We start from the raw sequence: 27,780 nt of genomic DNA, 5'->3' as shown, positions 1-27,780 counted from the left end.
ACCGCTTTCAGGACATGCAGTGTGTTTCTTATGACTAGTCCAATAATGCAAGCTTTCGGTTGTTCCTCGTTAAATTTTTGGAAAGGGCAGAAGGCCATTCTGAATGAAGTGAGTATGCTGGTGATTGAACTGTGGCTGCTAATCACCAAAATTTCAAATCCACTGAGCCATGGAACTAAGTAAAATAAATGTAAATCTTAAAGGCATTTTTTGAGAGACAAGTTTCATGTTTATGTACAGGTTTCTGCCTGTTGATGCAAAGTAAGACAGCTTATTAAAATACCATTTGCAGGGGCTGGGATTGTGGCTCAGCAGTAGAGCGCTCGCCTCGCACATTCGAGACCCAGGGTTTGATCCTCAGCACTACATAAAAAAATAAACAAGTGAAATAAAGGTGTTATGTCCAACTACAACTAAAAAAACCAAAAAAACAAAAAACCATTTGCAAGTATTTGCTGAGATGATTAGTAGTTGGGGGTGGGGTAATCCCTACGCCTCGCCAGGCTGCTGTCACTGCAACTCGCTGGTGTCTCTGCTGCAGTGCTGAGCAGTATGGCCAGTGTTGCTGCGTCCACTGCTCACCTCGCCTTGTTTTGTTTGTTTTTTTGGGGGTGCTGGGGTTCAAATGCAGAGCCCCATGTGTGCTGGGCAAGGGCTCTGCCGACTGAGCTGCACCCCAGCCCTCAAATGTTAGAGCAGTGGGGCTGAGTTCAGAACAGGGTATGACTGCCCAAGGGGAGGAAGCCCCTTGACAAAGCAGTCAAGATTATCCTACTTAGATGCAAAGACTACACGAACTAGCCAGGATGTACTTGGACATTCTTAGGTACAGATAAACAGCACAGTCTGCCAGCCAGTTTCTCTTCATCCAGCTCACACTTACCATCGCCTGTGTCCAATTTGTCCAGTATCTCTCAGCGAATGGGTCAGACCAGTGTGACAAAGGCCCCTTTGTCACCTTCCTGCCCAGCAAGGGGTGGGGGTGGAGGCCTGGAAGCTTCTCAGCCTCAGGCAGAAGGATGTTGAATTCCTTGGCAGAGGTCATTAGGAAGAGGGAAAACTGGAAAATGAAACCTGTGTGTGGGGAGTTGGCCATTAAGGGAAGCCAAGTCACCCTGGAATGAAGACTCCTCAGGAGCTGTCTCATGCAGTAATGTCTCACTCCCTGGGCCTCCTTGGGATGGCTCTGCAGACTCACCTGTCATACCGTTGTGTACCATTAATGCCATACCAAAGCCAACTAAAAGCCTACCATTCTTCCAGAATTTTCTAAACTAACTTCAGCTCTATCCTTGCTCTGGATTAGCCCAAGAGGCTACACCAGGGGGAGATTTTTTGGGGACCACACAGTGTCACACAGTAGAGGGTCAGGAAGTGCTCTGATTGTTTCTAGGGTCATAGCAGCCTATGGAGGAGATGTGGGGTCACCAGTATTTCATCCAGCCACCTTCTCAGCCATCATTGGCCAGGTCCCTCTTGGGTGAATGGCAGAATGTGGATTCAAGGCCTGGTACCTCAAGAACCCTCTCCTACCGGCCTGGGAATTGGCTACTGGAAGAGGGCAATAGTCCTCACCCCAGACAGGGGTTCTGAGGAAGCGTGGAGAGTCCCTGGAGGGATTCTGACACACAGGTGGATGTGGGATGTCATCCCGGCAGACCACGGGGTTCTCGTGCTCAGAAAGGCCGAGCCCACCATGGCTTGATCAGCCTTGGCAAAGGGCAGCAGCCCACATTCATCACTGATGGGACTTCCCCTCCAGTGTCTTTCGGGGCTATATTTCCTCCTGTAGTCTTTGCAGGAATCTGTACATCTCAGGGAAAGAAGGGACTGGCTGACAGGAGGTTTTTGAGAGGCACTAAGACTTCCCTGTTCCCTCAAGCCCTGAAAGAAAAGAGATCAAGCTGAGCATGGTGGCATATACATATCATCCCAGCAAATCTGGAGGCTGAGGCTGGAGGATCGAAAGCTTGAGGCCCGCTTCAGCAATTTAGAGGATACCCTGTCTCAAAATAAAAAGTGCCAGGGATGTAGCTCAGTGGTTAAACACCCTGGGTTCAAGCCCTGGTACCAAACCAAACAAAAAGAGATCAAAATCCTTTCTGTTAACCACAGCTAAATAGCAGGACAGGTTTCTCTTGGCATTCTTTAGTCTGAATCTCTGGGAGAGTGCCAGCAGGTTTCAGGTATCCTTGGCTACCAGCAGCTGCCTCCAATACCACTGCAAGGGCTGTCACCACATGGAAGATCCAGGTAAAGGAGAGTGGGTTAAGTGTGCTGTGGGTTCAAGTAACCACAAGTGGACCCAGGGCTGACTCCACCTTGTACAAAGAGCAGTTGCCTTGCTTTTCCCTGCATTTGTGGGTGCCGTCACAAGCTGGATGGTGACAAGATCCCTTTGGCAACATCTTGGCAGCCCAAGTTATGTTGCTGAAGTTGAGATCCTTCCTAGGGTTTAATAAGCATTTTAACCATTCCAGAGATGTGAACACAGCTGTGATGGAGTTGCTGATCATGGCTTATGCCCTGAAGACATCCTGTGCCAGGAACATCATCGGCGTCATCCCCTACTTCCCCTACAGCAAGCAGAGCAAGATGCGGAAGAGGGGGTCCATCGTGTGCAAGCTGCTGGCATCCATGCTGGCCAAAGCAGGTGAGCGCACAGGGACACTGGTGGAGGGTCTCGGGCTCTGCTGTTGGGCTGCAGCCTGCCTCGGGCGTCTAGTCTGGGCCTGCTTCTTTATGCGGTGTTTGCTGGTTACTCTGTTGCTCCCGTTGCTTGGCTGGGCTGGGAATCTGTGAGGCAAGGCAGCTCCCACCTTCCTCTCTGTTGCCTTTGGGATCTGCTTGCTCCTGCTTTCTCTGACCTTGGGCTGGGCTTTATGGTTCTGTCACTTCTCTTCTATTTTCAAGTCAAAAGTGGCTGGCTTGGCATTCTTGTACAGTCTTTTGAACTTTGGGTCTAGATGAGTGTATTTGCCTTAGTTAGCCATGTTCCTTTTATGTTCACAGAATTAAGACACTATTTTTCTTTTATTACTTCTTTAGTTTATATACTCTTTCCCTCCTCTCGTCTCCAGTTGCCTTTGTGTACAGCACCCCATTTCTATTGCTTTTATTTTTCTTATGTAGTAGTGGCATACTTTCTGACCTATACTCAAATGTAATAAAATATTAAACTTATTGAATTTTTATTTGTCTGACATTTATTTAAAATACTGGTTCCTTGCTGGTTATGGTGGCACATACCTGTAATCCCAGCTCCTTGGGAGGCTGAGGCAGGAGGATTTCAACTTCAAGGCCAGTCTGGGCAACTTAGTAAAACCCAATTCAAAGGGGGAAAAAAGGTGGGGGCATGGTTGGGATGTAGGTCAGTGATAGAGGATTACCTAGCTTGTATGAGGCCCTTGTATGAGGGTTCCATTTCCAGTACTATTCAAATATGTATATGTATGTATGTATGTATGTGTGTGTGTGTGTGTGTGTGTGTGTGTGTATATATATATATATATATATATATATATATATATATATGTTCTTCACTCTGGAGGTTTTGCATTGACCTTTGACCATTCTCAGTGTCTTTACATGTATCCTTTTCTGTTCAGCACTGTTGATTATTCTGAGTATGTTTTCATTGTTTTTCTATAAAATACTTCTTAAGCCGTTATTTTATCACATATAGAAATTACCTCATCCTTTAGCATTTTATCCTTGTGATGTATGAATTTCTTTTCTTCCTGTGTGCATTCCTTTGCATTGCTTTCTTGTTCCTTTCTGCTGAGGCCACAGTCCTTTAATAAAGGCCTGTCTGTTTCTTGATCTGTTATTACCTGGATATTTATTAATTCATGTTCGTATTTTTGCTTCCACCCGGTTTCCCCTCACTAGTCAGGACCAGGCTAGTAGTCAGAGTGGAAGGAGCACACTTGTCAGCCTAGCTGTGTCCTATGGTGGGGCGCAGGCTCTTTGGCATTAGGTTGGACAGCTCCTCAGCTCCTTAGGTCTTACAGCGAGTCTGTAACTGCAGCACTGGCTCACAGTGTCTCCTGCCTTCAGCCTCCTGGTGGGAAACAGGAGTTGATCTGCCCACTGAGGCCATTAACTTGTAGGGGAGAACTTTGTAATTTTTTGTTTTAAAATTTCAGGTTTAACTCACATTATCACTATGGATCTTCACCAAAAGGAAATACAAGGCTTTTTCAGCTTTCCCGTGGACAACCTTAGAGCCTCACCTTTCCTGCTTCAGTATATCCAGGAAGAAGTGAGGAGCCACCAGCAAACACCCCTTTGTCCTCAAAGAGACCCTATTTAGTTTTTCTCTGGCACCAGATTTCATGATTGAAAGGCACATGTGATGCTCTCTTCTCAGACTTACTGCCCATGGCAGCCGCATAGCCTCAGATTCAGCATTTAGTGGTGCAGGACCATAGTTTTGAAAGACATTATAGCGAATTTCCTATTAAGTACCTTTAGCAATCACTTACACTTTGTAGAATGAAGGTTTTTTAAAATATTGTTTACCTTCTTGATCTAGCAGTACCTTTGCAATTAAGTTAATTGATAAACAATGAAAAATTTAAATGTGTAAATGAAATTCTGGCGTATTTGGTTGCTAGTTTGGGTCATTGATGAGAGGAAGAAGTGTTATCCAACATCTAGGGGTTTTTTTGATGACATTTCAGTATTTTCTATTTTTCCTCCAAATCTAGATACCAAATTACAGAAATGCCGTCATTGTAGCTAAGTCACCTGATGCTGCAAAAAGGTAAATGAATCCTATATTTATTTAAAACAAACAAACAAACTCTTGAGAGTTGGGCATGATGACATGCACCTGTAGTCCTAGCACTTGGGAGGCTGAGACGGGAGGACCCCTTGAGTCTAGGAGTTTAAGGCCAGCCTGGGCAGCACAGCAAGACCTTGTCTCCAAAAAGAAAAAGGTGAGAAGTCCTTTTGGGTGCTCTGAGATCAAAATTAGCTGTTTGGAACCCACAGCTCCCATGGCCAGCAAGCTCCCTGGCTCAAGCTCCCCTGGCCTTGGCCTCCAGGCCACAAAGGAAGGTGCCTCTGAGTTTCTGGGTTTTTCTCTAAGACGGAGTTCTCTAAGTTCTCAGAAGGAAAAGAGTGGGACTGTGGGGTTTTTCAGGCAGTGGTTTTTAAGACACCATTTTAAAGAGAGTTCATTCTCCTGAAAATGACTTTTAGAATATTGGACGAAACAAAGAAAATAAGCCAAGAAGAAAAATACATTATAAAAAATATTGGGGGCTGGGGTTGTAGCTCAGTGGTAGAAAGTTTGCCTAGCGTGCGTGAGGCACTGTGTTCAATCCCAGGCACCACATGAAAATAAGACAAATAAAATAAAGGTATTTTTAAAAGAGTATATTAAAAAAAATTGGACTAAGGATAGAACCAAAATTATCTAGACTCAGAACCCAGTTCCTGTGCCCTGAAAGCATTTGTACCTGGCCTGCTGTGTGTAATTCCTTTGTTCCTGAAAGTGGAGTAGTAGAGTGATGCTTCTTCCCCTTGGTGTTCTTCTCCCTTTGTCTTCTCGTAGGGCCCAGTCGTATGCTGAGAGACTGCGTCTGGGCTTAGCTGTGATCCATGGAGAAGCCCAGTGCACAGAGCTGGACATGGATGATGGCCGTCATTCTCCCCCAATGGTCAAAAATGCTACCGTACATCCGGGCCTGGAGTTGCCGTGTAAGATTAGCTCTGTACTTTTATTTTATTTATAAATTGGAGAAATTTCTAATGGCTAATATGAATGGCTAGGTGTTAACCCCTGTGTCTGCTGTGCATGGTCTCTTGCTATTTTAAAATAACTGAATGGGCCAGGTGTGGTGGTGCTTACCTGTAATCCCAGTGACCCAGGAGGCTGAAGCAAGAGGATCATAAATTCAAGGCCAGCCTAGGCAACTTAGCAAGACCATGTCTCAAAATAGAATATTTAAGGGGGGGGGGAATTGGGGATATAGCTCAGTTGGTAGAGTGCTTGCCTTTCATGCACAAGGCCCTGGGTTCAGTCCCCAGCACCACAAAAAAAAGGACTGGAGCTATATAGCTCAGCACTCTTGGGTTCAATCCCTAGTACCCCCCCCAAAAAAAAAAAATAAAAAGGACTGGGGATGCAGCTCAGGGGTAGAGCACCCCTGGATTCAGGCATGGTACCACAAAATAACTGTTATCATATATTTATTACGTATTTTATATTATTGAATAGCAGTGCCACGATTTCCCCTTTTGTAGGCGGTTGCATGTGTTATACACATTTGCAGACTGTGTAAGGACAATTAAGCTGATCTGGGTAGCATTCAGCGTTAAATAATTTTAGCTTTAGAAAACAGAGTTATGTGTGTAATGGTGTCACATCTGAAACTTTATGTTCAGTAAAATGGGTGATAATAGCCATTAGTCAGACACCGAGTATTAGCCACCAGGTAACTCTGAGTACTTATGTTAGAATGTAGTTCTCTGACCCGATGCCAAGTAATTGCTCTTACTCATCTAACAGTGTAGAAGCTGTTTACTTCCATGGACTTTGGCACTGAGTGCATGCATACTTTGTGTGTGTATGTGTGTGTGTGTGTGTGTGTGTAGATACATTTAGAGTTTTCAGAGGAAGCAGGTAGTTTCTTTCTAGATCTATTTGCAATGCCTCAGAAGCACGCAGTGGTTGGTGGGATGGAGGGGCTATGGGGCAGGGCCTCAGGTGGTTTGTTCGAGGCAGGCTCCTATCTCAGTGGAGCATTCTTTTTTTTTTTTTTTTTTTTAAAGAGAGAGAGAGAGAGAATTTCTTAATATTTATTTTTTAGTTCTCGGCGGACACAACATCTTTGTTGGTATGTGGTGCTGAGGATCGAACCCGGGCCGCACGCATGCCAGGCGAGCGCGCTACCGCTTGAGCCACATCCCCAGCCCCATCTCAGTGGAGCATTCTAACCTTTACTCCTGCTAACTTTGCCATTGCTTCGTTTTAAACTTGGAAGATTTTCACATAAGAGTAATATACTTTGTTTAATATTTGATATCAGTATGTTATTTTTTGAGGATTTCATAATTAAAATTTTTGAATAGACAATACATTCATGTGTTACAAAATTCAAAAAGTATAAAATTCTTCACAGTGTGAAGTATTCCCCACCCACAAGTTCTCTTCTCCTAGCTCCTTGGATATCTAGTACCTTGGTTTTCTGTGTCAGGGCAGAGACTTTTTGCATTTACTGGCAAATATGTATTTCTTTTTCTCTCATTTCTACACAAATAATAGTGTGTTGTACACCTCATTTTGCCCCTTGCTTTTCTCATTCAGTTCCTCTTTCCCTGTTAGCATGTACAGTGGAAGGCATCTCAGTCTCTTGCAGTTCCATAGTGTTCCATAGAATGGATATCATAATTCTGGTGGTCTCATAATACAGTTGAAAGGCGTGTAGATTTTTTTAAGTCTTTGAAAAACAAGGCTCCAGTTACTGTGAGCATCTGTTGGACCCCTGCTGCAGACCAAGAGCTGTGCTAAAGCTCCACAGCTATCCCTGCAGGGACTTGTCTTCATCCTTCTGCAGACCAGGAAGCAGTCACATGGCCAGGACCAGCTGTGGGATGAGGCAGCTGGCTCCATGGGCCACATTTGCTTGTTTTTAGCTATTTATTTTTAGTTGTAGTTGGACACAATACCTTTATTTTATTTATTTTTATGTGGTGCCAAGGATCAAATCCAGGGCCTCACACATGCCAGGCGAGTGCTCCACTGCTGAGCCACAACCCCAGCCTCTTGTTTTTAGCTTTTTATTTCAGACATGGAAGAAAGGTAAAGAATGCAGATGTTCACCATGCTCTAAGAGTCCCACACTTCACATTTCTACACATATTTTTGTGCCATTTAAGAATGAGTTGCGTGGGCTGGGGATGTGGCTCAAGCGGTAGCGCGCTCGCCTGGCATGCGTGCGGCCCGGGTTCGATCCTCAGCACCACATACAAACAAAGATGTTGTGTCTGCCGAAAACTAAAAAATAAATATTAAAATTCTCTCTCTTTCTCCCTCTCTTCTCTAACTCTCTCTTTAAAAAAAAAAAAAAAAAAAAAGAATGAGTTGCAGACATAATGTTCCTTTATTGCTAAAGACTTCAGTATATATTTCCTAAATACTAAAGGCTCTGTTTCATAACCACAGTATAATTCTCAACTCAGGAAATGAGCGCTGTTACAGTACTATTGTCTAATCCACAGGCCTAAACAAAATAGGGAAAAAAAGAACTTTTTTGGGGCTAGGACCTAATCCAGGGTTGCACATGGCATTCAGTTGTCATTTCTCTTTAGCCTCAATCTGGAATGGCTCCTCCGTTCTTTGTCCCTTGTGATCTTGATGCTTTTGAACAGCACAGGCCAGTTATTTTGTAGGCTGCCCCTTAATTGGGCCATTTGTGTGTTCATGCCGAGATTCAAGTTGTGTGGTTTTGGCAGGAATGTCAGGAAGCACATGATGATCTATTGCTGGAGAGTTGATTTTGGTCATTTGATTAAGCTAGGTTTTCCCCTGGATGGATGCTCTTTCTTCTCTTTGTAGTTAGTGGTGTCATAGGTTAAGATCTTGTAAATATCCTGTTTCCCGTTTATCCTCAAACTTAGCACTTAGCATCCAGTGAAGATTCTCACCTGAATCCATTATTACTGTGATTATTGACAAGTGGTCTTTTCAAATTTTTAAGTATTTATTTTTTGAGATAGTGTCTGTTGCCCAGGCTGGTCTCCATCTTCTGGCTCAGGAGATCCTCTCTCTGCAGTCTTCTGTGTAGCTGGGCCCACAGGACCAGTGGTCCTGTTCCAAGTTCCTTGTTCCTTTCACGTTTATCTGCTGGCATCCTAGTGTGGGCTTTCCTTTCTTCCCTGTTCATTCATTTGGAATGTGTGGGCTCATAGAATCCTCTTTTTTTAAAAAAAATATTTATTTATTTATGTATCTTTAATTTTAGGTGGAAACATTAGTTTGTTTTTATGTGGTGCTGAGGTTCAAACCCAGTGTCTTGCGCATGCTAGGCGTGCACTCTACCACTGAGCCACCACTCCAGCCCCATAGAATCCTCTTTAATTCAGTGGGTTATACTGTAATTTCTCTCCATGCTCAGAGTATCTTGGACTTGATCAAGGCAAACTCTTCAAGCTCCTCCTTTTAACACATTCATTGTTTTTCGATACTTCCTTATTTCCTGGTATATCTGGATGCTCCATGTTCTTTTTTTTTTTTTTTTTGGTATCAGGGATTGAACTAAGGGCCACTCTACCACTGAGCCACATTCCCAGCCCTATTTTTTTATTTTATTTAGAGACTGAGTTGCTTAAAACCTCGTTTTTTAAAAAATATTTATTTTGTGGTTATAGGTGGACACAATATCTTTATTTTATATTTATGTGGTGCTGAGGATCGAACCCGGTGCCTCATGCATGGTAGGCTCTACCTCTGAGCCACAACCCCAGCCCAAACACCTCGTTTTTTGCTGAGGTTGGCTTTGAATTCATGATCTTTTGCTTCAGCCTCCCGAGCCACTGGGATTATCTGTGTGCACCACCGTGCCAGCCCACTCCATGTTCTTGTACCTTCTTAGCCCTGGAATCAGCCACTTCTCCAGGGATCTCCAGTTGCTTTGGTGGAGAAGGTATTTAGAAGCAGCCTTGGGCTCCATGTATACAAGTTCAGTTGCCAGGCACCGGGGCCCGTGACTCACCTGGTCTTAGGTCCATCATGAGTGATTGAGAATCATTCAGGGTAGCACCAAGAAACAAAACAGCCGGGTTTGAGATGTTTGGATGGATGTCACTGTATTGCCAGGGTGTGTTACATGGTGAGCATCCTTTGGACCCCTGTTCTAAGAATGTTGCTTTGTTAGGTTTGCTGTTGCCGGCATGTTCCCTCCCTGGTCCTCTTCATGAACTGTGGAAACGTTTTAGAAGAGTGCCTCCCTTCAGGGGGCGCTGGCATGCTTTCCCTGTAACTCGCAAAGTTGCTGCTGGGCTATCTCCTGTGATTCCCCACTCACACAGTCCTTGCCAAGAGAATTCTGAAAAACTGATTTATTTATTTGTGCTGGGGATTGAATCCAGGACCTTGCACATGCTAGGCAAACTCTCCACCACCAAACTATGTCTCCGGTCCTTTCTAAATCTTATTTTGAGACAAGGTCTTGCTAAGTTGCTGAAGCCGACCTCAAACTTGTAATCCGCCCGCCTCAGCCTCCCAAGTAGCTGATATTATAGGCATGTGCCATCGCACCCTGCTTAAAACATTATTTCTTGTACATGTAATTGTGCCTTCCAAATTCAATGTACTTTATGCCTCAGTGATTCACTTATTAAGATACTGGAATGTTATGCCAAAGCCAGAGGAAAGCAAACACTTGCACTTGGGGTCTGCAGCTCTTAGAGAGATGTTTTAATTATGTTTCTGAAACTTGTTCATTAGAGCAGTAACTCTCAACCAGGGTCAATTTTGTCCCCAGAAGATGTTTTGCAATATTAGAAGCAGGTTCAGTCTGTCATAGCAGGGGAGGTAGGGCACTGCTGCGTCCCCCTACCCCAAGTCTTTATCCCAGAATGTCTGCAGTGCCAAGGTCAAGAAGCCCTGTTTCAACAAAGTGATTTATTAAAAGTTAAGTTGTAAATGAAGGAGTGGGACCTTGAAGCTCTTCCATTTTACAAAATAGACTTGCTGCCTCCCTGAGGATGGACAGGGAACAAGTTTGGAAAGATTGTAAGTTATATGTCAGTGCCTCTGCTAGAGATGGCTGATGCTTTGCCACAGTGGTGGAAACTAGGAGTTTGAGCCAGGCACAGTGCTGCATGCCTGGCAGGAAGATCAAAAGTTCAAGGCGAGCCTTAGCAACTTAGTGAGTCCCTGTCTCAGAATAAAAAGGACTGGGGATGTGGCTCAGTGGTTAAGAATCCCTGGATTCAGTCCCAGGTACAAAAAAAGAAGAAAAAAATTAGGCGTTTGGATAATAAAAAATGAGATGAAGTTACCTTTTATTGCTTGCTATTCCTGGGTTGTGGTGGTGGTTGTTATTTATTAAATTTTTTTTTTATTTATTTTTATGTGGTGCTGAGGATTGAACCCAGTGCCTCACACATGTGAGGTAGACACTCTACCACTGAGCTATAGCCCTAGCCTGTTGTTGTATTTTCTAGGGAAAGTTTTTCCTGAGTTTTTTTGTTTTTCTTTTATCCCAGGACTGGTGTCCCTGACCCACAGCAGGATATTTTGCAGTTGCTTGGGGCCAGGCTGAGAAGAGGTGCCCAGACTGTCAGCACTGGCCCTCGATCCTCTTTTGGTGTCCTGCTATGTCACATGTTAGAGGCAGCATCTTTTTGTATCCAACTTAGTTTTTGCCTGCTAAGGCTTCTTATTAAGTAAAGCAACTCCCAACTACAAGATTGTACAATAATTCAGAAAACCATTCAAAGACCAGATTATTACAGTAAAACATCATCTTTTTCCTAGACATGTGTACATCTATAGGTGGCTCAATCAGCCAAGATCGTTCCCAAGAAACAATCTATAGGATCAACACACTATTGCCTATGTCTTAAAGGGCCAGAAACAAATACAACCAAAAAACATAATGTTGGACAAATAGAGGATCCCCGAACCATGGCCGATAGATGGGAAACCTTTAAAACAGACCAGATGGGGCAAAATCTCCCCCACCAAGTTCCCAACTCTCGCTTAACATGACTCCTACACCAGTGGTATCACGGATGTCCTCATGCCTCATGCCAGATGCTCCCACAAAGGGGAACCAGAAGTGTAGAATTAAGGGTCTCAATGTGTATACTGGAGGAACTTACCAAATGGCCAAGGTGTCACCACTTCACTGCGTTCAATTTCCTTTTTCTCAAAGTAGACCAAAATGGAGCAATCCTGACAGTGCAAGGAAGGAAGGCCAGAGTTCCCCAAGGGGAGCAGCTGCTGGGAGTCCCTCAGTCCCTCCTTTATTTACAGGAATAGCTGTGTGTGACTGGAGGCACACCTGCTGGTCTCTTCTAATCAGCTCTCAAAAAGTTGCCTTATATCCTCAGCATGGAAGTGCAGTTGCTTGGAGTGCTAGGCTGGTCCAAGAAAGTTGGAGTAGAGGTTGCTCTCTGGTCCCATCTGGGTTGCCAGAATTTGTAGCCTAAAGCTCAGTCCCTGTCTCCAATGCCAATCAATGCCAATTTAATAATGAGTACGTGGTTTTGAGAAAAAGGAAAAAGAAGGCTTATTGCTTTGTTAGCAAAGGAGAAACACAGGGGCCTCCTATCCCAAAGGCTGTGACTCTTCCCCCATCCTGAGGGACAGAGGTTTTTAAAGGAACTCTTCAAGGGTTACATTCCAATTCCAGGTGTGCTCTGGTAGGGGGTCCCAGGGCACTCTGTTTGCTTGTTGGGATTCACTTGTTGATTTGGAAGATATTCACTTCCTAGATCCTCAGCAGGCATCTCTTTCCTGTAGTGGGTGTGCTCAAGGGCAATTAATTAGGGGAAGAAAAGATAACACTGTCTCCCTAAGGAGGAAAAGGGGAGAAGAGAGGAAAATCATTCTTTAAAAAAATAAGTCTTGGTCTGGGGATGTGGCTCAAGCGGTAGCGTGCTTGCCTGGCATGCGCGGGGCATACACGGGGCCCTGGGTTCAATACTCAGCACCACATAAAAATAAAGATGTTGTGTCCACCGAAAACTAAAAAATAAATATTGAAAAAATTTCTCTCTCCCTCTTTAAAATAAATACATAAATAAGTCTTCCAGCGATGAGGGCTGTATTTAGAAGGTGAAGGGACCACTGTTAAACCCCAGTCTTGCTCCTCCAGGCAGGAGGGAAGTGGTGTGGATGAGCTGTGCCTTGGAGGAAGGGCTCCATCCTTTTGTAACTAAGGACTCCTATAAATGAAGCCATTGTTTTATTTGGAAAATGCTGATTTTAAAAGCGGAATGCAGTTTCCTACTCTTATTGTAAAAAACGTTGGAAGCCTTTGAAGATGTTGTATCCTGGCTAACAGAGTTTCTGGCCTCAGTGATTTGGCATAGCTCAGTTTTATTCTGAGACCATCAGGTTCTGCCTGACCCGATGCAGGAGGAGAGCAGACTCTTAAGCATAACTGGTCTCAGGTCCCTTCACTTTCACCTTCAGCATGGACTTGTGGAGGGCGTGCACTCCATGTTTCCTTCTGGGTGGGCCTTATGAATTGTTGGCCTTAACAGCCTGTAGTGAGGTGTGTGTCAGTTCCTGTCCTTAGGACAGGCAATCTCTGTTTTTGAGAAGCCATCAAATTATGTGTTCATAAGAGGAAGGCCTCTATGGGGAGAAGGGCCCTCTCCAGCCTGGGCAGGCTCCACCAGCCCAACCTGGGTTTCCATTTCACACCAGCAGTGTTTGTGGGGAGGGAGGATTTTAGAAAGTAAACACAAACTGTGACCTGTTTTCTATCAAACTGAGCCAAATTGCTGTTGATCTGATGAGGGTCATCTGCTTTTATCTTTTTCTGTTAATTCAAAGAAAAATGTTCAAGAAAAGTTACCACATCTCTGTGAAGTGGGTAGGTTAGCATAACCACTTGCCCAAATGGTTTAATTTAAAGGGAGAACTGGTGCTGTGGTTTCTCTTGAGATGGTCTGAACCTTACCTTTGAAAGCTGGAACCCTGGGAGGTTGCCCTGATGCTGGTGGCTCCCACCCTCCCTCCTCAGGAGGTGTGCACAGAGCCTTCTTCACTGCTCAGTACAAGACTTTCCCACGTTTTCAGGAGGACTGCAAACTGGACACCAGCTCAGCTACTTCAAATATAAACAAATGGGGCTTCAGACAAAACTTCCAACAAAATAAACAGGGATGGGCATGTAGATCAGTGGTGGAAAACCCCTGGGTTCCACCCCTAGTGCCACGAGAAAAAGAGGGAAAAATTGTTGCTGAAATAGAAAGTCAGGAAATAACTATTAAAATTTGTTAGTAAAACAGTGCTCAGTTTCAGCTCAGCCTTTTGCTGTAAGCTGTGCCTGTGGGTAAGGATCAGCTGGAATTGATTGTTAATCACTAAACTGTGTAATCACCTTGAATTGGGTTCTTTCCTCTCCTCCACTACTACTTTAATAAAAATATTTCAGAACAATAAAAAGCTTCCCTAAAGAGCAGAATACTCAGTTGTTCTTCTGTGACTTTCCGCACCCCCCTTCAGTTCCCTCACTTCCTCTTGAAGGTGATTCCATTTCTGTTTCTCTGTCCTGCAGTTGCCTTTTGTACGCTTATGGCCTCTTCCAGATGCAGGTTCTGTAGTCAGATAAGATGAGGGGCTTGTAATGACTGTCTTGAGGTTGAGTGGTGCCAGTCACTTGATGAGGCTAAATAATCAAAACAAGGTGACACAGAAAAAGGCGGTTAAGCCGCCTCTCCACCTGGAGGCCTTTCCCTGGGTGTCCCACAGGGTGGCACTTACTGGGAGCACTGGATTCTTCTCAGTGATGCTGCTTCTCTGCGCTGTGACATCCCACTCCTCTGCTCTCCAGCTCTCCACTGTGCTATGCCCTATGTGGCCACAGTCACAGGCTATGAGCTCCTGAGACCAGGCTAGTCTCAACTGAGAACTGGGTTTTATATTGATTATGTGTTGAAATGATGACATTTTGGATATACTGAGTAAAATAAAATTATTAGTTTCACCTGTTTTTACTTTTGATGAGGCTACTAGGAATTTTTAAGCTACATTGCAGGCTTGCCTTCTACTTCTATGGGTCAGCGCTGTTCTCAACTGTTTCTGAGACTCCAGGCTCGTGGTGGGGGGAGTCTGCATGGGTGGTTGTCATCGTCATCTGTGCTCTGGTTTTTGCCCCACTCCCAGGGATGAGGTTGGGATTGCTTAGTTATCTAGCAACACATAACTAACAAGTCTTGTGATCTGTTTTGTTTTGCTAGTGATGATGGCCAAAGAGAAGCCGCCAATCACCGTAGTTGGGGATGTTGGAGGACGCATTGCTATTATAGTGGTACGGTGACGTGTGGCTGTCCTTGGTGCATGGGTGACACTGCTGGCACTCAGCCAGAAGGTGTCCTCTTCTGGGTTGTACTTCCAGCACAGCGCTGGATTCAGTGAGTCTGTCCATCCTTTCTTACCCAACTCCTTTAGGAGAAGTAGCAGCGGTAGTTGAACAGGGATTAGAACATGACCCTTAGGTGTAAAGGAGCATGGTTCCTCCTGCTCAGCACTGCAGCCTCACCTCGGGCCCCAGTTCCCCCGGAGCAGCCGCCTCATCCTCCTTATACTTTGGGGCCATGTGATGAACTGGAGATGTGCTGTTCCCTTGTCACTGGTGAGAAGAGAGCCCCGTTCCCCTGCCCGCTGCATTCTGACGTGTTGGCTCTTAGCTCCAAGTTTCTTTGCTGGCAAGAGGTTCACCTGTCATTACGGTAGCTCACTTTATTCTGTTTTCCTGATATGTCACTTTTTCCTGGAAGAAAAAAAGTGGGACACTGGCTCTGTGGGATGAATCAGGAATTTGAAAATGGAGAAGGAGCCTTGGCAGTCCTCAGCTTGAGCTCTCCTGTCACACGTACTTGACTGGAAGATTTCACCACTTTCTGCCAGTCGTGCGAGGTGCTGCTGAAGTGTTCCTCTTGCCATCTCTGACTCAGGCCCAGACTTGGAAACCCTCCAGAACCAACTGCAGAAAAGAGCAGGGAGCTGTGTGTCCATAGATGGGAGCAGAGGCCACTTCCTTATACTAACACTGTTCTCGCAGGATGACATTATTGATGACGTGGAGAGCTTTGTTGCCGCTGCAGAGATCCTGAAAGAGAGGGGCGCTTACAAGATCTATGTCATGGCCACACACGGCATCCTGTCTGCAGATGCCCCCCGCCTGATTGAGGAGTCCTCCATTGACGAGGTATGTCTATTTCTGAAGGACTAGGACAGGGCTGGAGGAGGACTCGGACTCGGTGGTAGAGCTCTAGCCTGACATGCACGAGGCCCTGGGTCCATCCCTGGCACCATGAAAAAAAAGAAAGAAAGAAAGAAAAAGAGAGAGAGAGAGACTGAGAGAGAAGGGAGGGAAGGAAGGAAGGAAGGAAGGAGAAAAGAAGGAAGGAAGGAAGGAAGGAAGGAGAAAGGAAGGAAGGAGAAAGAAAGAAAGGGCTTCAAACATTTAGCTTGAGTCAAGATCTGCTGCTGTAGTTTCTGTGAATAATAAGATGACCCAGTCAGTGTTAAGTTGCTTCATCCCTCTAGAGTACCTATGAAACAGTACTTTTTTGCTGACTAGCAGCCTTGTTGGGGTAGAAACATATTTAAGAATATATGCCTATTTGCATAAATGTTTGTTTCAGTTTTTTAATATGATTTGACACTGAAATGGCATTTGAGACTTGAATTTGTCCCTGATAATAGGAAAGTTTTGCACAATGCTGGGGCTCCCTGTATAGAGTGTGACATTCCCAGGGCCTGAGTCTTATTTTCTGAGCCATGTAAGCTTTCCTTGTGGAAACTTGGTTAACTTTAGTTTGTAAAAACTGTACTGAGGGGGCTGGAATTGGCTCAGCGGCAGAGTGTTTGCCTCGCACATGTGAGACACTGTGTTTGATCCTCAGCACCACATAAAATGGATAAATAAAATAATGGTATCGTGTCCATCTACAACTAAAAAAAAATTTAAAACATGCTCAGTAGAATGAAGTTTTGTAGCTTAGAACTTGGCTTGTGGGTACTGAATGCTAGATACTTTTCTGAGTAACCATTTTAGAGCACACACATTTGGTAACTTTATTTTCTTCTGCTATATGACTAGGTGGTGGTGACAAACACTGTCCCTCATGAGGTCCAGAAGCTGCAGTGTCCCAAGATAAAGACTGTGGATATCAGTTTGATTCTTTCTGAAGCAATTCGGAGAATCCACAATGGAGAGTCCATGGCCTACCTTTTCCGAAACATCACAGTGGATGACTAGCTTTCATGGTGGCCCTGGCCCTGGAACTCCCAAGGAAAACATACCAAGCAGTGCCGGCAGCTATGAACACAGTGTGTCCTTGCAGGGAGGACAGGATGTGGTGTGGAGTTAGCTAGTCTCTCCAAGATCTGTGGAAAAGGGGCCTTAAGTAGTGGAGACAGAACTAGTAGATAACAACACGGCCTTAAACGTGCAGTGTCAGCCCTATTCCATAAGTGGATGACAGCCGCTTTCTGAGGAGTCTCCTTGATACTGAAGAGGAGTTCAAGGTGGATGAAGTCTTAGCTCTGTAGTGTTCCTTCAGTTGTCTCAGTTTTGGGGCGCAGTGTGACTTTGACCTTGGTCGGGAGCTGAGTCCCTGGCACCGTCTCTCTCCAGTTCTCTCCCTAGTCAAGTTTGCAAAAGCCTTTTATAGAGAACCCTATCTTTTTTTCAGAATCTGCTGTGCCTGCTGCCCCTGCACAGTGGAGCACTGTGTCACTGCTCCCCTCCAGATGTTAGGTTGGAGAGGAACAGCCTGCCCCTGGGTATCTGCGTTGCTAAGTTGCAAATAAAAGAATTTATTGTCTCACTGGTCTTGTCCCTGCTCTGCAGAGCTCCCTGTTTCCTGCCTGGGTGGTGACTCACTTCTGTCCCGACTGTTCAGATGACAGTGGATACAAAATGAGGGGTGTTGGGGGTCCAGAGCCTAGAGGTATCTCCCTCTGCAGATTCCATCTCCTTCCTAAGCCTTGAAGTTGAATCCTTGTTAAAATCTAAATGAGAAATAGAATGAACTGTCTTTCCTTTGTGATAGATGATGATGCCCCATAGATTGTGCTCTTACGCCGTGGCCCTTCTAAACTGCATCACTACTCCAAGTTCCTGTCACCTTTGTCAGGAGGCCTCACTGCAAGCTCCTACAGCTTGTCATGCCTTCAAGCTGCTCCAGCCCAGGACCTTGTCACAGGAAGGAGGACCTGGCTGGGAAATGAGCTGGAATTGCTAATTGGCTCTGTGAGGCCTCAGGGAAGATTCTTTTATTTGTACAATTGTATTTCTCTGCAAGAAAGTTTCCTTGACTTTATCCCTTTCCTAATGACAAAGTCCCCAACCCACATTTGCTTTTTTAAGCACAAATAAGTTCCCTTCTTTTGAGCAAAGGACAGTCATTAAAGTAATTAGCATGGAGGTAGGGAAGAGCCAGTGGGCTGCTGGGGGGAGACCTGGCTCTTACTAGTCAAGGGTAGGCAGATGATGGCCCCTTCTGGGCCTCTGCCTTCAGTTGTGAAAAAGGAGACTTGGGGTTAAAAACTATCTCCAGTTAACATTTTTTTCTTTCCCTGTATCCAATGGTAGAGATTTCCAAATCTACTTATTTAGCAAAGGTAATTAGTAAAATAGATCATAGCTTCTAGAATTAGAAAATGCTACTCTGACCCTTGGTGTGTGGTAGTTAGTCAGGTTTTGTTGTTGTTTTGTTTGGGGTACCAGGGATTGAACCTGGGGGGCACTTAACCATTGAGCCACATCAGCCCTATTTTGTATTTTATTTACAGACAGGGTCTCACTGAGTTGCTTAGTGCCTCACTTGCTGAGGCTGGCTTTGAACTTGTGATCCTCTTGTCTCAGCCTCCCAAGCAGCTGGGATTATAGGCATGCACCATCTTGCTCGACTGTTAGTTTTAATATGCCTTAGCAAGATACTGAGAGTAGAGGTGTAGCTTGTGGTAGAGCACTTGCCTGACATGTAGGAGAGTTCAGGTTCAATCCCTACCACTAGAGAGAAAAAAGATACTAAGCCTCAGGGGCTCAACAGTGAGCTTTTGAGGACACTTCAATTCTGATTATAGCTAGTGTAATTTTATCTGCTAACATTCTGGAAAATTCCTGAAGTTGCAGATAAGCATGTGGACCTACTGGTCCCGCTGTGCACCACAACCCCCGTGCAGCCCACACTTGTTCCTAAGGCTTTAACTTTGTGATCTGGCCTTAAATTTTCAAGGTAACAGTGTAAATGTACAAAAGATTACAAAAAGATTCTTAGGTTTGTCAACCAATGGGGGCTGGGCTGTTCACTAGATACTGGGAACATGGGGGTGCTGAAATTGTTCAAAAACTGTCAACCCAGACTAACTGCAAATTTGAGTTGGTATGGTTGAAGGATGTGGTGTACACACTGCCATAGGCTTCCTTTAGCCTTACTGCAGGTAAAATCTTGTCTTCTGGAAGAAACTGGCATGGGATTTGCATCAGATTTGCCTGGTCCTAATGAACTTGTGGTGCTGGCACTTGACCAGATGAAGCTTGTCTTGAGATGTTAAGCGGCAGAGAAAGTCTGCCACCTGGCGGATAACTGGAACCGCCTGAGTAGTGGGTAATTTCCAGGTCGCCTTTTGGTTTCACAAAATGGAACTGCCCCACAGGGCCAAAGCTCAGGATTGCATCCTGTGGCCCTGCCCTGTGCGGTGGAATGGCGATTGGTGGTACAAAGCGTGGTGCTACTATTCCCTTTAAATCTTTCGGGTTTTAACGATCCCTCAAGAACAAGTGGGGGGCCCTTCTAGGTTAGGGGGATGGACAGAGCCTAATTGAGCCTTAGGCCACCCCACACCGCGTCCCCAGACTTGGTGTCGTACACATGGCTTGGCGCCGCCCACGCACCTTTCCTCCGAGCACTTACTGGGAATAAAAAATAGTGGTGCTTGGGGTATGCGAATGCTGCCTTCCTGTGGGCTCCCCTGGGGTTTGGGGGAGTCTGAGCAGCGCCCCCCGCCCAGACTCGTGGGGCCTGTTCTTACACGGAACCCTCGGGCGCGGAGCGGGGGCGGGGCCGCGGAGAACCAGGCGCCCGCGATCCTAACGGCCGCCGCTGGCCTGGGCCAAGCGAGGGAGCGAAGCGGGCTGGAGCTTGGAGGCCGGAGACCCGACAGGGAGGGCCGCCGGCCTCACCCCGCCCAGAGGCGGTGGGGCGCGGACTGTGGAAGGCCAGGTCAAAGGAGGCCAGGTGTGGTGCAGGGGCGGCCCAGGCGCCTTGGCCTTGCAGGACCGAAAAGTCCCTGGAGGCGAGGCGAGCAGTGAGGGGACTCAGGTCGCCCACACCCACGTACCCGCGCACGCACGATGCCGCCCGCAATTCCAGCGACCAAGGTCTCCCTCCGGGAGTTGGCCGACCTGGCCATCGGCACCCCGGAGGTGGGCGCGGTCAACTTCACTGTCCTGCACACACTCATCTTGGCCATACTCAAGAACCTCGGCATCCTAGAGACTCTTATCGACCTCCAGACCTTGTCCCCGGAGGCAGGCCGCTCACTTGAGTCCCTCCGGGGCTCCTTTAGCACTCAGTTACCGCCCGGGTCCAAAGAGAAACGCAGAGGTATGAGCAGGTCCTTCTCCCTGGCGCTGGAGAACCAGGTGCAGGACCTCACCAAGCAGCTCAAGACCATGGACGGCAAGGTGGAGGACATCACCACCCACTTGCAGTTCATCAGCGCACAACAGTTGGCCATCCCAGAGCGGCTGGAGGAGATGGACATGCCAACCTTGGACACAGCTCAGATAAGGTCTGGGAAGGTCCTGAAGGACACCGTGGGAGGCAGCACCCCCAAGGTCAGTGTGCAGACGTTGCAGACCCTCTGTCCCTCCAGACAGCCCTCAGCTTGTGGGAGCTGCCACAGAGAGGGAGAGGCCAATCCAGGTTCACCAGGCCTGGGTGCAGCTTGGTCCCACCAGGCCCATGCTCTTCCTTGCAGGTCATGCGCGTGCTCCAGGACGTGGTGGAAGATGTGAAGAACCTGAAAGAAGCCTACAAAATGGTGTCTCCCGAGTTTAGGCCTCAGGTGAATGTGCTTGGGGACTACACCTTAGAACAGAGTGGCCTCTTCCCCAGTTCTTCCTCCCTTAGCCTTGTTTCTGGAGACCACCCACCCCTTATCAGGCACCCACAGTCTCTGGACTGACCCAGCAGGGACAACATCTCAACTATTCTTAGAGCCTATTTCCCTTGAATAAAGAACCGTGGTGCACACATGTAATCCCAGTAACTCGGCAGGCTGAGGCAGTTCAAAGCCAGCTGAACAATTTAGCGAGACAGAACGTCCCTGGGTTCCATCCCTAGTATTGCTAAATTGATTGATATTAAATAATCAGGTGGCAGGCATTGAAGACCAAAGGCCAGTGCACAGAAGGGGAGGTGGGAGGAGGAATTAGACAACAATGTCTTGGTTACAGACAGGAGCTGCAGCATGTGGGATCAGTCAGTTTCAGCTGGACTTCCAGGTTTCTGGAGGGTGAAGTATATGTAAATGCTTCAGCATAGCCTATATCTGATGCACGGTAGGAAACACCCAGCAATTCCAACAAAGGTGATAACAGACACATGCTCTTATTTCAAGGCATGTGTCAGGTTGTGGATAGTGGACCTGGAGAGAAGGAGGAGCAATTAGGAAGAAAGCCTGGGGGAGAGGGAGACTGGAAAAGAAATGAGAAAGCCAGAAAGGCTGGAGGAAGCCAAGCCCCCAGGGCTGCCTGGCATTGCTGCCATCCTACACACCAGCAACGGCCCGGGGAGCCCAGCACACTCATCTTTACTTTAAGAACTATATGCTCTTCTTTCACATTTTTGATTGGTACATTATGGTTGTACATAATGGGGTTTGCTGTTACATACTCATACATGCACACAATGTAACAATATAATTTGGCCAATATCTTTCCCCATTATTTCCCCTTTCCCTCCCCTCCTTCCTCTCTCTCTGCTTTTTAAACTTTCAAATCCAGTGTGTTTGTTTCTTTTTGTTTTGATCCTGGAGGTGGCACAAGTTATATGGTGCAACTTACGCTTTAGCAGTTGGCTTGGATTCTCTTGAGGATTCTTCTCAGCCAGCATACGCCGCCGAGGTTTCTGGTCCTTGCTCCTGGTGAGGCAAGGTGGACCTCCTGCTGCAGTGCTGGAAGGCTTTGATAGAGGGTCGCATGAGATGAACAAGGATCAATGGTTCCCTCCCCTGCACTGGCACTGACTCTTGGCATGATGTCTTACACACAGTACCACCCTCAGTGCTGTCTACTTCCCTTCCTCTGTTGGTTGGGGAAAGACCTGGAAGCTTGGCCTTACTGACCAGGCAAAAAATCAGGTAGAAACTAGAAACCCTCTTTTGTCCTAAGAGCCACACACACCTCCTTCCTTCTTTTCCCTCATTCTGAGTCACTGGGAGTGTGTGTGAGTGTGTCTGTGTGTGCATGTGTGTGCACACACATAGGGGCTCCAGGAGAGCTGCCTGATGCTCCTTCTCTGAACTCTGTCTCCAGGAAGTCCTCCACCGAATTGAAGACCTTGAGAAGCAAATCAAAGATCGAGATGAACTCCTGGTAATATGAGCGAGCTCTAGGGAAAAGGCTCTCTGGGCTGGGGGGCTGTCCTCAGCCTGGCTTCACTCTAGGACTGGGCCCCACTCCCCCAGAGCAGGGTGGTGCCCCTGGATTGAGGGGGAAATCCTTTCCATCCCTGACCATCAATTGGGAACTCACAAGGGACAAAGAACTGGCTGCCCAAGACTGGTTGGTCACTTGAAGGATGGTGAATTCTTCCTGGGGCTAGGGCTGTGGATGGACCCACACATCCTGTTCCTAAGCTGTCCGTCCTACGATCAAACCTGGGGTAATGTGTGTAAGTGTACTATTGTTATTGTCAGGAACAAATAAACTGGAAGCTGGGTTCCGTTCCTGGTGCAGAAGAAGCCACCATGGTCACCTGGGAAGAGCTGGAGCAAGCCATCGCTGACGGCTGGAAAGGCTCACAAATGGTGAAAAACTGGGGTCCCTGGTGGTGGTCTTGGGTGTGGCTCCCCAGAACCTCTCTTTGTACCAAGAATGGGATTCTGCCGTGTGCATGTCTATCCTTTATTTCACAAGTTCCATATTATAGACAAATATTTTCCCCAATTTTATAAGGAGTGCTCCCAGGTGACATATGTGTGAAGAGCGTAAATTCCTAGAAATGGAAATGTGTCTTTGAGTTTGGCTGGCTATTGCCAGATTGTCTTCCATGGGTGTTGTTCCAGCCTAGATTCCCACGAGCAGCATAAGAGAGAACTTATTTCATGACACCCCCACCCCATGTGTCAGTCCTTGATGTTTGGAACTTTGCCAATGGGTTAGGTGGAAACAGTACCCACTTGATTGTTTTCATAGCTTTTGTAGTTTTTCAAGCTGTTCCGAAATGCACAAGTCCCTTCACTGTTCATGGGACAGGGTGACCAACCCTGGAAATAATACCCTTGCAGGAGGCTGCTTGCTGATGGTGACTTCTGCATATGGGCATGTGGCCATCTGTTCTGGTTCTATGCACGGGAAGACCAAATCATTTTCAAACCCTCAACCTTTCTTCACCTGGATATTTTCAAACAGTCCCCGCAGACCAGGATCAGCTACTCCTTTGGTCTCCATGCTCTCTGTCCCCCAACTCTGCAAGTGGTCTCCTCAAACCAGATCCCCTGAGGTACCCACAGAAGTGAGTGAAGCAGGAGCCTTTTGGCGCCTCCCAGTGGCCACCTAGGGAATACCAAATACCATCTGCATCCTGCCAATCTCCAAGACTGTTTTCTGAGTTCCTTGCCCATCCTCAGAGGAAACAGCTTCAGAAAGAGTTGCCAGAGGGAGCTGGGAATGTGGCTCTGTTGTGGAGCAGTTTCCTGGTATGCATGAGGTCCTGAGTTTTATCCCCAGCACCAAAAAAAAATAAAATAAAATAAAATAAAAAGTAAATGGAGTTCCTTGGAAAAAGGTGGCTTTTAATTTTTTTTTTTATTTTAAAGAAACTCTCTCAAAAATTTATTTATTTATTTTTTTTTAAAAAAAGAGGGAGTGAGAGAGGAGAGAGAGAGAGAATTTTTTTAATATTTATTTTTTAGTTCCCCGCGGACACAACATCTTTGTTTGTATGTGGTGCTGAGGATCGAACCTGGGCCGCATGCATGCCACCAGGCGAGTGCGCTACCGCTTGAGCCACATCCCCAGCCCTCTCAAAAATTTAAAAAGGACCAGAAATGTAGCCCAGTGGTAGAGCCCCTGAGCTCAATCCCCAGTACCACAAAGAAATAAAGTTGAAGCTTTATCACACGGGTACCACTACCATGTTGCTTTAGCAAGCAACACATTTCCTCAGGGTAACTGTAGAGGTCACCCCCAAGACTTAAGCATAATTATACACCTTCAGAGATTTTTACTTTTTCAGAGACAAGGAAACATCCATTTTTGTCTTTTGTTTTGTTACTACGGATTGAACCTAAGGGCACTTAACCACTGATCCACATCTCCAATACCACTCCCCACCCCTTTTTTTTGAGACAGAGTCTCACTAAATTGCTGAGGCTGTCCTTGAACTTGTGATCCTCCTGCCTCAGCATCTTGAGTTGCTGGGATCACAGTCATGTCCCACTGTACCCAGCCAAGAGTATATTGTAATGGCAGCTGGGCAGTTCTTCATGACTTTGTGTACCACAGGATGATGGTGATGATAAGGTGATGCTCTTTCTCCACTTCCTACTTTTTTCTTCATGATAAGAAAGAATAAGAGTTACTGGGCTGGGTGTGGTAGTGCACACCTGTAATCCCAGCAACTTGAGAGGCCAAGGCAGAAGGATCACAATTTTGAGGCCAGCCTCAGCAATTTAGAGAGGACTAAGCAATTTAGTGAGATCCTGTCTCAAAATAAAAGAGCTGAGGATGTGGCTTAGTGCTTCAGTGTCCCAGTTTCAATACCCAGTGACAAAAAAATAAAATAAAATAAATCTTATTAACTAGGAAAATCCAACGCCAGAGCATAGTCAATACCTGCTTAATAAAGGTCTGAACGTATAGTCAGTGCAGAGCCCTTGCCTGGCATATGCAAGGCCCTGGATATGACCTAGTACCACAAAACCAAATAAAACAACCTATTTTTAAGATGAGACCAAGCTTCTTCAGTTTCCTGTAACCAAGACAATAAATCCAGATGACAGCTCAATCCTGAGGGAGAGGTCAGAATTGTTTGATCATTTTCCAGCCACCCTTTTACTAGGTCCAGTGACCTGGAGCCAAGTGCTCCCTTGCAGAAATGGTATGCCCGAGGTAAGGACCTCTTCTCTATGAAGCTCTGGTGGCCTGACAGGCTGAATAAAGCAGAAAGCAAAAACAGGGAGTCATGTTCACAGCCTCTGTGGAGGACAAGGCCACAGAAAAAGTTTTAACACCATGGACAAGTTTAAAATGGCCAGAAATGACATTGTTCTTTCTAATCATCTTGAGAAACCCAAAGTCCAAATTTCCCAGGTGCTTGGAGGCAAAAACTGGAAGGCAGGACAGACAAAGGTGGGCACTGGGGCTGGGTGGGACTTTGCCTTCCAGGACTTGCCAGATATGAGCTACTAGATTGCAAAGTAATATTTCCACATTAACAGAGTCAAGATCTTGAGTAAAACCACCTATTATGTATTTTGAGAATATTGAGGATTTGGGAGCTTATAAATGAGTGTAGTTGGAAGTGTGATTCCTGAAGCAGGGAATTAGGTGAGGAAATGTTTATTTTGGACCAATGTTTCAAGTCAAATTGTATTTATCCTAAGTCCATCCTTCTCTGTCTACCTGCTAGGTTGGGATCAACATTTGGATATCTCCGGCTTTGGGACCCAAAGCCCAGTGGAGGAATTCAGAAAGGTGCTTCATAAAATTAACTTGATCTTAACTGGGCAAAATGAATACATCTGATGTCATGGCACCTCCCAGGAAAACAGAAATAAGAATTTTGTATTGTACTGCGGTCACAGAAATAGCAGGTTGTCGGGGCTGGAGTCTTTGTTAAAACAGTCAGGATGCAGCCCCAGTGTGGGAGGGACAGCTAGACACATTCAGGCTTGGGGAGCATCACACATCCTAATTGCTCAGGAGCCCCCAGCCTAACAGGTGAACAGAGAAAGAGGGCTCTGTAGAAATGTATCTCGGTTCAGACCAGACTACACCCACTGACTCTAAGATGAACATTAGTGGAACCAGGATGTGTCTTAAGAGTTGGTGGCATTTCATCATTAATTGGAACTGTTTTATCTTTCCTATTGGTACCTAAAATAATGGTGCTCTAAAAAATATTACCATCATAGACTTAGTGGATCAGAGATGGCAGGGAGAGATGAGCCTGGGTTAGAAGGTGAGACAGACAGCATTAATGTCCTAGGTGGAGGGTGCCTGCTGTCTCTGACTCTGCATCCTTGACATGGAGTGCCAGGGGAAGGGACTGAACCGCAGAAGGTGTTTCTGGTCTCCAGGATTCCTTTCCGGGAAGAGCCTGTACAGTTGTTGATTGTTCATTTGGATACTTAAAGGACAATTCTCAAGAGTGGTCTGCATTCGGTCATCAGCACTTGCCCCCAGTGTCCTCAGAAATGAAATGGTCTCATCTGATGCCCTTAATAGGAACTGAACCAGCTCTTCTAGGACCTCATTCCCCGCCCCCAATCTCTGTAGCTGTTGCACCCATTTTTCCAGGATTTCAAAGTGTTCTATAGAACCATGACTTTGGTTTTAGTCACTGGATGTGGGGTGGCTGAGTAATAGCTCCAAGGATGTCTGTCATAATCCACAGAACCTGGACATGCCATCTGCCATGGCAAAGGGACTTTGCAGATGTGGTGAAGGGAAAGATGTTGAGAGTAGGAGATTCTCCTGGTCATGAAGGGAGTCCAGTGATATCATCACCAGGGTCCTTATAAGAAGGAAGCAGAAGGAGATAGCCCTATAGGAGAAAAGGTGATATGGCCAAAGCCAAGGACCACTGGCAACTGTTAGAAGCTGAAAGAGGATTTTCCCCTGGAGCCTCTGGAAGGAACTAGCCCTATTGACCGGCACCTTGACTTTTGCTAGTCAAGTTGGACTTCTGACCTCCAGAATGATAACATTTTTATGTTGTTTTAAGCCACCAAGTTTGTGGGTCCTTTGTTACAGCAGCTGTAGGATACTCATACATACCTTATCCTCCAGAGGCAGTATATACAGTGTACCTGAATTTTTTGCTGCCATTTTCCTGCTATTTTTGTTTCTGAAATTTGGATGAAAACCTGGACACAGTCTGCCACACCTGCTTCTGGAGTGTTTTTCTGACACTGGTAATGTGTTGGGTGTCTCTGAAAGGTTTACTTTTGAAAATCTTTCCATGCTGCCATTTCCTTTCTGCTTTATTTGCAGTGATTGGTTTGTAGCCTTTCTAAGGCCTTTTAGGTATTTTCTATACCCCCTTTCACTTCTTCTTTAATCCATGGTATATTTGGAAATCTGCATTTTTTTCTAAATATTTGAGGATTTTCCAAGGATATTTCTGTCACTGGTTTCTGATTTATGCACTTGAAATGTTTTAAAGTTATTATCTACCTTGGTGACCATTTTATGTGAACTTAAGGAGAAATATATCTTCTGCTGTTTGGGGTGAAATATTCTACAAATGTCAATCAGATCAAACAGGTTGATGGTGTTATTTAAATCTTTTATATATATTAGGGTTAAACTGTCCTTTCAAAACAAGTCTTGAGATCCTACACCCCAGGACCTGCAAACATGGCCATATTTGGAAATAGGAGCTTTGCAGATGATGAAGTTCAGATGAAGACATTACGGTGGACCCTAACCCAATAGGACTACGTCTTTATAAAAGGGGAGATCTGGATAGAACAGTCATGAACCAGGGGAAGATGATGTGATGATAAGAGAAAGAAAGGCTGGAGGCTATAAGGCCCTGGGAGAGAAGAGGAGACCTCCCTCACAGCCTCAGATGGAACTAGTCCCGCTCATTATTGCATTTCAGACTTCTAGACTC

At 45.8% G+C, this 27,780-nt stretch overlaps 2 protein-coding genes across 2 annotated transcripts in view; both read left to right on the top strand.

Annotated features, from left to right (window-relative positions):
• Positions 1 to 17,529, top strand: part of PRPSAP1 (phosphoribosyl pyrophosphate synthetase associated protein 1) — a 29,955-nt gene extending 12,426 nt beyond the window's left edge. Inside the window, exons 4-10 of the mRNA XM_081270508.1 lie at positions 2,481 to 2,653; positions 4,149 to 4,264; positions 4,713 to 4,768; positions 5,564 to 5,709; positions 14,935 to 15,005; positions 15,759 to 15,905; positions 16,803 to 17,529. Of these exons, the coding sequence (XP_081126634.1) occupies positions 2,481 to 2,653; positions 4,149 to 4,264; positions 4,713 to 4,768; positions 5,564 to 5,709; positions 14,935 to 15,005; positions 15,759 to 15,905; positions 16,803 to 16,961 (868 nt within the window). The 3' untranslated portion in view covers positions 16,962 to 17,529. The remainder of the gene's footprint in view (positions 1 to 2,480; positions 2,654 to 4,148; positions 4,265 to 4,712; positions 4,769 to 5,563; positions 5,710 to 14,934; positions 15,006 to 15,758; positions 15,906 to 16,802) is intronic.
• Positions 17,530 to 19,052: 1,523 nt separating this feature from the next.
• QRICH2 (glutamine rich 2) overlaps positions 19,053 to 27,780 on the top strand; it is a 33,288-nt gene continuing 24,560 nt past the window's right edge. The window contains exons 1-4 of the mRNA XM_081271794.1: positions 19,053 to 20,725; positions 21,988 to 22,075; positions 22,251 to 22,310; positions 22,634 to 22,828. Of these exons, the coding sequence (XP_081127920.1) occupies positions 20,064 to 20,725; positions 21,988 to 22,075; positions 22,251 to 22,310; positions 22,634 to 22,828 (1,005 nt within the window). The 5' untranslated portion in view covers positions 19,053 to 20,063. The remainder of the gene's footprint in view (positions 20,726 to 21,987; positions 22,076 to 22,250; positions 22,311 to 22,633; positions 22,829 to 27,780) is intronic.

The sequence above is a fragment of the Spermophilus citellus genome (assembly GCF_964194105.1).
Source record: "Spermophilus citellus genome assembly, chromosome: 17".
Taxonomy (NCBI): domain Eukaryota; kingdom Metazoa; phylum Chordata; class Mammalia; order Rodentia; family Sciuridae; genus Spermophilus; species Spermophilus citellus.
Note: the sequence above shows the minus strand (reverse complement) of the source record. Positions and strands in the feature narration are given on the sequence as shown.